This window comes from Anabrus simplex, chromosome 1 (assembly GCF_040414725.1).
Source record: "Anabrus simplex isolate iqAnaSimp1 chromosome 1, ASM4041472v1, whole genome shotgun sequence".
Classification (NCBI taxonomy): domain Eukaryota; kingdom Metazoa; phylum Arthropoda; class Insecta; order Orthoptera; family Tettigoniidae; genus Anabrus; species Anabrus simplex.
The window spans coordinates 287,626,923-287,638,662 of NC_090265.1; the positions used below are offsets into that span (position 1 = coordinate 287,626,923).

Genomic DNA, 11,740 nt, shown 5'->3' on the forward strand with positions numbered 1-11,740 from the left:
TCTGCACACTCACACGGTGAATACACGGACACAATTCTTGTCCTAATTCCTGCAACCGACATATCTACCCACATCATTCGCTCATTTACGTGCCTAACAGAAACTACGTTGCGTGCAATGGTATTCCTGATAAAGAGCCCTACCCTAGACTCTGCCCTTCCCTTTCTAACACCCGTCAAGTACACTTTATAATGTCTGATCTCTTCCTCATTATCTCCCCTTACCCGAATATCACTTACTCCTAGCATATCCAGATGCATCCTCTTTGCTGACTCAGCCAGTTCTACCTTCTTTATTCCATAGGCCCCATTAATATTGATAGCCCCCCATCGAATTCCATTTCGTTCGCCAAGTTGTTTCCAAGGAGTCTCTCGCCTGTCAAATGGGAGTGGGACTCCATTACTCCCATAGGTCCGAGGCTTGCTTAAAGTGTTCTGAGCTCGGTAAATTCATGAAGCAGGATGCTGCCCTACTTGCTCATAGGCCAAGTGAGGATCTCTCCTCTAACGGGTTATGGACCACCGGTGAATTGTATAGTCCTAGCCGCCTGAGCACAAGGAGGGCCACGACTCAGAATATGTCCGAGATGCCCACTCCCATTCCATAGCAACTGGTATCCCGACTCTCAGGACCACTTACTAGACCACTCAGCAGTTGCCCATGGTTCACGAACTAGGACGTTCAGGTCTAATTTCACCTATTCCTGCTGCTTTATGACAATGGAGTTCTTTTACCATCCTTTCCACTTCCTGAAGCATAATTTCACCAACATCATTTTCCTCCTTCCCATGAGCCTAGCTGTTCGCAACACCACCAGGAAAACTTCTTTTTGGATTCAACAACTATTTGTTTCGCTCTATTTCTCTCATCTACGTACAAATCCCTGTCTGCCTCGACCCTTGTTTGGAGCCATTTCTGATAAACCTTCTTTTTATGTTTACAAGCTGCTCTCACTTCATCATTCCCCCAAGATGTTCACCTTTTCCCATCTTTACATACAGTTGTTCCTAGGCATTCCCTTGCTGTTTCTACTACAGCATCCCTGTATGCCACCCATTCTTTTCTATATCCTGGACCTGCTTGGTGTCTACTGTTCGAAACATCTCACTAATCATATCCATGAACTTCTGTCTAATTTTCTCGTCCTGGAGATTTTCTACCCTTATTCGTATGCAGACATGTTTCACTTTCTCTACCCTAGGCCTAGTGATACTTAGGTCACTACAGATCAGATAGTAGTGTGTATCATCGAAAAATCTGCAGAAAACTTGTATATTCCTAACAGATTTCCTGAATTCAAAGTTGGTTAAGATATAGTCTATTATGGATCTGGTACCCCTAGCTTCCCATGTGTAACAGTGAATAGCCTTATGCTTGAAGAATGTATTCGCCATACTAGCACAAAAGTCCAGCAAACGCTTCACATTCCCATTAACTTCCATATCTTCCCCACATTTACCAATCACCCTTTCATATCCTTCAGTTCTATTTCCAATTCTCGCATTGAAATTGCCGATTCACACTATTCTATCCTTGCTGTTGACCCTGACCACGATGTCACTCAATGCTTCATAAAACTTGTCAACTTCATCCTCATCTGCACACTCACATGGTGAATACACTGAGATAATTCTCGTCCTAATTCCTCTAACTGCCAAATCTACCCACATCATTCTCTCATTTACGTGTCTAACAGAAACTATGTTGCGTGCAATGGTATTCCTGATAAACAGCCCCACCCCATACTCTGCCCTTCCCTTTCTAACACCTATCAAGTACACTTTATAATCTCCAATCTCTTCCTCGTTATCTCACCTTACCCGAATATCACTTACTCCTAGCACATACAGATGCATCCTCATTGCTGACTCAGCCAGTTCTACTTTCTTTCTTCCATACGCCCTAAGAATATTGATAGCTCCCCATCGAATTCCATTTCCCTCGCCAAGTTGTTTCCAAGGAGTCCCTCGCCTGTCAAATGGGAGTGTGACTCTGTTACTCCCATAGGTCCGAGGCTTGCTTAAAACGTTCTGAGCTCGGTAAATTCATAAAGCAGGATGCTACCCTACTTAAACATAGTCCAAGTGAGGATCTCTACTCTAACGGGTTATGGACCACCGGTGGATTGTATAGTCCTAGCCATCTGAGCACAAGGAGGGCCGTTACTCTGAATATGTCCGAGATGTGCAATCCCATTCCATAGCAACTGGTATCCCAACTCTCAGGACCACTTACTAGGCCACTCAGCCGTTGACCATGGTCACGAACTAGGATGTGACTACAGTAACCCACACCATGAACCATGTTTAGTGACATTTTACAAAATTATTATTTTTTATTTACCTAGGTATAAGCACGGATGTGCAACCATTCTGGATGAAATCTAGTAGGACACTGGAAAACTTGAGACTTTTTTTCTTTTGCAAGTTGCTTTACGTCACACCGACACAGATAGGTCTTATGACGACGATGGGACAGGATAGGGCTAGAAGTGGGAAGGAAGCCTGGTGTGAAAATAGGAAACCACGGAAAACCCTCTTCAGGGCTGCCGACAATGGGGCTCGAACCCACTATCTTCCGCATACTGGATACTGGCCGCACTTAAGCGACTGCAGCTATCGACCTCGGTAAACTTGAGACTAATACCTGAATATTTGGTTAAAGAAAACAAACTTATTTGAATTCTTTGATATAAATTATAGATCATTTTCTTAAGAATGTCTATTTCAGGCTATTAATTATATCTGAAAGTACGGCTCCCAGCATGAATTGTCAGTGTATTGGCGGTGGGCCCCAGATTCATTTCAAAGATGGGCTGAGGATATTAACTACGTTTGATTAATTCTTCTAATTCAGAGACTGAGTGTTTGTGATTAACCTAATACACCTTCCCCTAAACACTACTAACCCCCAGAGAAACATACAACAGTAATTAAATCCCCGCAGATAGGGTTGGATTTAGGAAGGGCATCTGGCAACCGTAAACCAGGGCTTATCCATATTAGTGGCGATTCCAGATAAGTGGGAAAAGGTCGGGAAAGTAGAAGGATCTCTTAACTACCTATATCTGAAACATGATACATGAAATAACATTGTCAAAAAGTGAGACTATGGTAAGTTCCTACGATAGAACCATTCAAATATATAGGTATTTCAACACCTACAATATTTAGACAATATACTTTATGTTCACCGTTTTCTGTATTTCTACAAAGCTATTAAAAGGACTAAGGAAAACATTTTAATTTTAATGTTATTGGCTTTACGTCCCACTAACTACTTATTTTATGGTTTTCGGAGAAGTCAAGGTGCCGGAATATAGTCCTGCAGGAGTTCTTTTAGGTGCCAGTAAATCTACTAACATGAGGCTGACATATTTGTCCACCTTCAATACCACCGGACTGAGCCAGGATCGAACCTGCCAAGTCGGGGTCAGACGGCCAGCACCTCAACCGTCTGAGCCACTCAGTCTGGCAAAATAAAACAAAACATATTTTAGACAAGAATAACTTGGTCCGGAGTGTAGATAATTGAACAATAGTGCAAAATGTATTTTAAAAACATTACAGAAAAGCAAAACTCATCCAAATTAAATTTTAATTTACTTTTCTGCAAATTTGTTAATTATACTCAGAGAAACCTTTAAAGGTTTTATAGGTTAAATTCAATTGTGTTATTTTCCAAGTCTTGATTTCATAATAGTTTTATTTTAATGGGATGAATTTTTGAAACCCTAATGTGCCATTTAAATTTGTCTTTCATATTTTATTGGGGGTGTGTGAACCCTACTACTACCCCGCCCCCTTCCCCACCGGTATGACCTTCCTAGGTACAGCTAGAACTGATCGTGCTCTTTCTGAGGCGGTGCATCCGATAGCTTTGAAACACAATGGCAAAGTCGAGCAAATATTAAAAATTCATGCAGAATTCAAAAATGTGGTCAGAATGTAGAAATAATAACTCTAAACATGGTAAAAACCCGAAGTAAAGTAACTTACAAAAATGTCACATAGTGTAAGTATATGCAATATTATGCAAGGTTTCTTCAGTCATCTTCAGTCAGCCCAATCTTAGGTCTTGCAATGAACCTGTCAGTTCAAGGTTATTTAAATTATACAAACTGTTTTATTTGATGGCTCAATATCTGGAAAATGTTCACAGAATAGTTTCCCTACTTCACCATAATTACGATTACATTGGCACCATTCCTCACAGCAAAAAGACTTTGCTCCATGACAATTTTCTAATCATAATGGCAAACATGCTAAGCATCAACGAAACAATGTCACGAACTTAGCCACAACTATCTTTCAGGTGAGAATAGCTACAAATACATTAACAGTATTCCTGGGAGGCTTCATCTGTAACAAGCCAAGGTTGCTACTTGACCACTAACATGAAAGGAAAATGATGGGTAAAATGGTAGCTGTTTCCTAAGACCAGCCAATACAGTGAATTAAAAACTTTAGAATAATCCCATACATTGGTGTAGCCCATGGACTTTCAGCATATTGAATTATCAAGCATAAAGTATCGGAAAAAACATGAACATCACAAAAAGAAAAGCTGTTTTTTTTGTATAGAGTACTGTACAGTAAGCTCATAATAATATTGGGGATGATGATGATGATGATGCTTGTTGTTTAAAGGGGCCTAACATCTAGGGCATCGGCCCCTAATGGTACGAAATGAGACGAAATGCAATGACAAGATAAAAGTCCAAAATCCTCCACTGACCAGAATTCAAAACATGAGGACGAAGAATGAATGGATGGATATGTATTTAAAACAATCCGGGGAGCCGACCCAAAATGACTCGGTCATAGAAAATAACGTAAAACATTAGTATTACTGGCCAAGGGACTGCTTCTATAGCATAATACTGAATCGATGATGTTTGCAGTCTAAAGGGGTCCAGAATCAAGGTCATCGGCCCCTCATAATGGTACTTATTGGTAGGAAAGTAGAACCATGGTATTTGTCATGGTGCGGTACTAATCATAAGTAGCGTGGACTAACGGTATTCCACACATTATGGTACTATTCACAGGTAATGAAATTCAGACATGTAATACAGACTTATGGGGTTTCGCACATTGCTGCGCCATTTACAGGCAACGCAAACCTATGGTTTTCATCATATAAGTGTACTAACCACAGAGACTCTTACTATCCTGTGGTATTCCTTAAACAGTGGGTACCCGGTACTAATCATAGGCAAGCCAGAACTATGGTGTCGCTAATGTAGTGGTTCTAATCACAGGTACTGTAAAAGCCTGACCACACGGTGCTCCTGCGTGCTACTAATCACAAACCTATTTAGTACCGAACATAGTGGTACTACGCGCAAGTAAAAGCGACCCATGGTGTTCCCCGCGTGGTGGTACTAAGCACAAGTAGTTTCATGGTTCTAAGACAATCATCCCTTGGTCGCTCCTTTTAGTCGCCTCTTACGACAGGCAGGGGATACCGTGGGTGTATTCTTCATCTGTGTCCCCCACCCACAGGGGGTATATTGGGGATGAAAGTGAGATATGTACCCATATGAAAAATATGAGACATGCTTCAAAAATATAGACATAAGCTAGTTCGCACTCTAGATTCTGAGATTTGTTAAATAAGTCATCAATCCATAGACTATCCTATGGTAATCTTCTCATTTCTACATAACTACTATATCCTACACCTGCTTTAATCTGCTGGTCATTATTCATACCTTGCTCTAATCCTACCATTCTTAACTGCCTACATTTCCTTCAACAACCAACTGAGCAAGTTCCGTGTACCTTAAAATGTGCCTTATCATTTCATCTCTTCTTCTCATCAAAGCTCGCCAAATTGATCTCCTGTCTCCAATTCAATATCTCTTCATTCATGATCCGATCCACCGACCTCACCTGCAGCATTCCTCTACTCTCTTTCTTTCTGACCTAGTTACCATCCATGTTTCACTTCCATACAATGCCACGATCCAGACGAAAGTCTTCAAAAACATCCTTCTAATTCCTATATCAATGTTTGAAATGAGAATTTTTTTTTCTTAAGAAACACCTTCCTTACTTGTGCTAGTCTGCATCAATACTTTGGCCATCGTTACCACTTTCTACACACATACACCTACCCAAAATGACTGTCGTTTGTTGTTTGTCTCTCACAGCCTTTCTGCAGAAGACTTATTCGAGCGGTGCACAAGGCTGTCAATATATTTAGGAACTATGGGTACAAGGAAAGGGGGTCTGGAGGCATGAGCCGTGAGGTAAGAAGCCGCCTTGCCTTAAACCTTTAGCTTCTTGTGGAAAAGACCATTAGTCCGGACTGGTTAGACAAGCCCATTGGTCTGGATAGGTTAGGATAGGGTCTGTACAAGACCAGTGATATGGAGACAAGGAAAGGGGGTCTGGGGGCATAAGCCCCCATGTTATAAGCAGCAAAGTGGCCTTAGGCCTCTAGCTTCTTGTGGAAAGGACGATTAGTACCAACCTCTACATTTAGGTAAGTTTCATGTAACATTATTGCTGTTCTGTAATCTACATTGTTTCCTTCATATGTTTCATTTACTTGTGCTTTTAATCTGCAGGGGTTGCTAACATAATCCAAGTAAAACCATTAGAGACAATGCATCATTTGGCAATTTATGTTGGCCAATACGAATGCAAGTTACTACTTCAACAAAGAAAATAGCGCGTAATGCTCTTCGTTAGGTTATAAAAGTAAATGTACTTCTGAGGACAGTATGGTGGGTTCCCAGACATCGCTACTATGAACACATCTTTCCTCTGACACTCATTTCAAGTAAGATTTCTTTCATTTCTACTTCCTTAGAATGTTAGAAACGATATGTAACGAGGGCTGAATTTTTACCTAGTCTGCATTTTGTCTTCTATACTTTTGCCAACGTTAGTTTTTTTTTTTTTTCAATAAAATGCGGCGTCGACCTAGGAAGATCTTTTGCCCCTACTTTGCACCATATGTTGTGAACCTGCGTGTATTTGGAAATGGCAGAAGTGTAAAGTGTTGAAAGTGAGGAAAGGAACATTAAGGATGACACAAACACCCAGTCCCCAGGCCAGTGATATTAATCATTTACAATTAAAAACCCCTGGCCCGGCCGGGAATCGAACCGGGGGCCGCCGGGTGACAGGCGGACGCGTTGCCCCCTACACCACGGGGTCGGACCCAACATTAGTTATTTTACTAAACAAGTAATTTTTTTTTTTTTACAAGTTGCTTAACCCGCCAGTGGTCGCTAGGACGAAAGTAACGCGAGTGGTCGCGAGTTGAGCAATATGCTCACGGTATGATATGACGTGTTTTCATAACAAATACCAACAGATTTCAAGCGTAAATGTATTAACACATTAACTGAACATGAAAATAAATCTCAAACGGTTATAAAGAACACTAAATATAACAAATACAGTTAGTAAGTTATAATAGTAATAAATCTCAAATGGTTATAACTGTATCTGGAAAAAACAATTCCCAACTTTCTAAAATAGTGTGTTTGTCTTTCGCAAAGCACATTACACTAGGAGAATGAGTCACTATATTTTCAGCACAAGTACGTGAGCGTGGATTTCTTCTTGGTTGGTGTCTGCCCACTAAACATGCAATTCTCAATTACCACCAACATATGTTGTTCGCCAGCTACAGATTGCTCTCCAGGTACGGTTCCACCATCACGTTCTTCTGGCTCGGACTGTTCAGTATCCGTATCACATTCACTGTATTCACTTTCACAGTCCGAGTCACTGTTTTTGCCCTCGAGTTGATCACTGAGAATTTCATCAAAGCAAGCTAAAATGTCACGACTTGAAACCATCGTCACGCATTAACTACACAACACCTTAACACAATAAGTTACAAATAACTGTTTCAACTATGAAACAACACACAACAATAGCGGAACTATAACACACACAGAAATTAACACCAATGTGTGTGGTCGCACGTGAAGCAAAATGCTCACCCTTGACGGGCGCTGATAATTCCCTCCTCCCTGTCCCTTCTCAAGGTCACACATGTGCGTTTTAATGCATTCGTCCTTCTCTCAAAACTGCAGTACGAAGGTAAAACAGGGCTCAGGTTCGAATCTACAAGCTGTATAAAAGAGTAGATGATTTTCAATGACCGTGAGCATTTTGCTCATATAGCGACCACTGGCGGGTTAATATCACCGACACAGATAGGTCTTATGGCAATGATGAGATAGGAAAAGGCTAGGAGTGGGAAGGAAGTGACCACGGCCTTAATTAAGGTACAGCCCCAGCTTCTGTCTGGTGTGAACATGGGGAAACCACAGTGGAGCTCAAACCTACCATCTCCAAAATGCAAGCCAACAGCTATATGACCCAAACTGCGCAGCCATTCGTTTGGTTTGGAAAGAATTCTTACTTCAAATATGATCAACTATGACAAAATACATTTCGGTTATGACCCAAAGCAAATGAAGCCGGTCATGGACCAAGGTGATAAACCATCACGAGAGAACTTTAGATACATCCCAAATAACTATCAGTGTTATGTTGGTGATGTACCTGATCAAGAACAGCAAAAGCAACAGAAACAGGACTGGAACAAGGTAATGAATGAGAAGTAATGGAAATATGAAGTAAAACGCAAAGGAGAAGTGTAAAAGCCAAGCGGGATTTTTCGCTAGCTTCTCACCAAGGTGGCTGCAGTTCAAATCCCAGTCAATGCATGAAGGATTTTTGAAATGAAGTCATGTCTCTTTGGTTTGGATTTTATGTAAAACTTGAGGCACTGTCACTTCCACACTCGGGAAAAACTACCAACCTTGTTTGCTAGCTCTTTAAAATGCAGAGGAACCGCATTAGCCTATATATCAATCAATACTGATCTGCATTTAGGGCAGTCGCCCAGGTGGCAGATTCCCTATCTGTTGTTTTCCTAGCCTTTTCTTGAATGATTTCAAAGAAATTGGAAATTTATTGAACATCTCCCTTGGTAAGTTATTCCAATCCCTAACTCCCCTTCCTATAAATGAATATTTGCCCCAGTTTGTCCTCTTAAATTCCAACGTTATCTTCATATTGTGATCTGCCAGCACTTGGATAAGAGGAAATGATGATGAGTTTCTGTGAAACACAATGCAATGCAATCCGATCAGAACTACAGGTATTACACGACAAATGATGTCATAACCTGGCGGTCCTGGTCTGTTTTATGCATAGTTTCAGAGTTACCACAGGACACAGAGTAAAAGCAAGAACCACTTAAAAAAAGATCTTTAGAGTTACTCAAAGGTAAACTTCACTTTCTAGCAACAGTACAAAACCCTACACCAAGGTCCTCAGAACTGTAACAAAGCATACGCTCCTCTACCCAGGAATGAGTCTTAAATACTTTCTATTCCTTAGAAGCAATTCATGTGGATAGCCAATGATCAGATTTCACAACGTCTAAGATGGCATATATGCTACAACTCTAGAACTATCAGTAATTTAAAACGATGAGCCCTAGAGCAACCCTCTTAAATGTACATCCTTATTACAATTATTAACCTACTGCTTGTACATTTTTAATCTGTAATTAGTTACCAGCAATAGCCTATTAGTGACGATGTTACTATACACTAATATAAATATTTTCTCACAGACTAATCATAATTCGAAATCATTCAGTCAAATAAACAAATCTGACAGCATCAGCTTCCTATGTGATATTACCCCACACCTGACTGTTATCTACATGAGTACAAGAAAAATATAAAATATAACATGCAAATATTACTCCATAATTTACTTACAAAACTTCCAGACTTTCCTTTATCTTGTCGTGACATCTTTGATATCTTTCAAATTTTCCTCATGACCAATTTCCCATCAAACAATCCTGCTGCTGGAGAATAGGACGAAACCTACAATTTAAATGAATATAACAGATCAGTAAAATACACCGTCGCTGCACAATGAACATTAACAAGCACTCAACAAGGAACCAAGTGTCCAAAAAAATGAACCATACCGAAAACTTATTACAGTCTCACGTATTTAAAAAAATAGAAGACAAATAGGCCTACAATTTACCTGCCCGCTATGATCTTATCTTGCAATATTCAGACTGTGTGCGAAAGAACACAAACAAATTGAAATTTGGAGAACCTCAATCTCCTTTTAATCGTAGAAAAGGGCATAAAACAATGTGTGTAGCACATGATGACTGGTCATTAAATAACGAAACATCTAATTCAGTTCATTAAAGTACTTACATCTCAAAATATGACAGCAGATCCAAAACAAAACAAATACTCATATTATGGTTCAGCAATTAATGAATGTGAAAACATGAATAATAACTGTTTTGACACACTACAACACATAGAAGAACCCGCTTAATAAAGATTGAAAGAGTACACGAGGATTAATAACACTGACACAACAGTTCTTTCACAACACACGCACTCACACTACAGGGCGAACAACCACTACCTAACCACAGAACGGGTACCTAACCACAACCAAGAACTATGAACCGTCATGAACTGACTGAATCAGAGACAAGGATAATATGAAAGCAGTGATGCCAACCCAATTTTGATTTAATAAGTTAGATCATCATCCAATATAAGCTAGAAAAAGTTAAAAAAATAAGCCAAATATTTATAACACTGCTCACTGGGTGGAGAATGAAATTACTCTTTCTCCTGTTAAATTAACAAACTACTATAAATGCAAAACATGGATATTTAATTATGCACACTGAGCTAGTCTCAACAGAGGGAGGTGGTGGTGATTATTGTTTTAAGAGAAAGTACAACTGGACAACTATCCTCTATTAACACTAATCAGAGGGGGAAATGGAAGGGTTCCAACACCTCGAAGAATGAAGGCATCGCCAAAGAAAGGCAAGGGTCATGAAGGACGCGAAAGTGAAAGACCCCTAGCCCTCATGACCAAATACCGGCGGGGTCGGAAAAGAACATGAGTTGAGCAAGGGAGATCGGATATGATAGATGAAAGTGAGGAGCCTAGCACAAGTAAGGAAGTTTTTTGAGGTCATCGGGTGGTAGTAAAACTAAAGAATGAGAAGGGATGCCATAATATTACATCATAAAGGCAAATTCCATGATCCCGCTGGACCAGTGGTGAGATAGGTACCATGACTAAAGCTGATCATACCTAGTTTCGCTGTTGCTACTACATCACACGATGTCAGAATAAGGGGGCATAGCGAGAGAAAGAAAGTCTTCGTTAAAACTGGGGTGAATCACATTGCCACATCACATGAAGCACCTTGGATGATATAAGCTAGATTCAACGGGGTAAAAGCTACAGCGGGAATATTGTTCTTTTGCCGCTAAACGTTGGATTATATAAGATAGATTTAGCGGGAAAAAAGCTAAGTTAGCAACACTGGATATAAGAGAAAGAGAAATAAAAAGAGCAGACTTCACCAAATAAATGTTTTATTGCGCACAAATGTGCATGGACAAAATTCTTATGAGCAGTCGTCTGTACAGAATTTTGTTAAGGATTCTATTCTCAGTTTACACTTAAGTACGTGATAGCGTTCACAAAGTTCGCCGCATCTTTTGCACCTGCAGTCCGGACTTGGCTTATGGAAACTCGCTTTAATACACAGGCGTTGGTGAAACCCATGGACTCAGAGTCTGGTCACAACGTGTCTCACCTCATAGCCTCCAATTTACCTGTCCGCTATGATCTTATCTTGCAATATTCAGACTGTGTGCGAAAGAACACAAACAAATTGAAATTTG

The 11,740-nt window shown here is 40.2% G+C and overlaps 1 protein-coding gene across 1 annotated transcript in view; it reads right to left on the reverse strand.

The window, feature by feature from the left end:
* The window catches only part of dia (diaphanous related formin 1), a 513,998-nt gene extending 503,509 nt beyond the window's left edge, over positions 1 to 10,489 (reverse strand). Inside the window, exons 1-2 of the mRNA XM_067134775.2 lie at positions 10,232 to 10,489; positions 9,770 to 9,880 (exon numbers count right to left, since the gene is read on the reverse strand). Of these exons, the coding sequence (XP_066990876.2) occupies positions 9,770 to 9,805 (36 nt within the window). The 5' untranslated portion in view covers positions 9,806 to 9,880; positions 10,232 to 10,489. The remainder of the gene's footprint in view (positions 1 to 9,769; positions 9,881 to 10,231) is intronic.
* Positions 10,490 to 11,740: the final 1,251 nt, after the last annotated feature.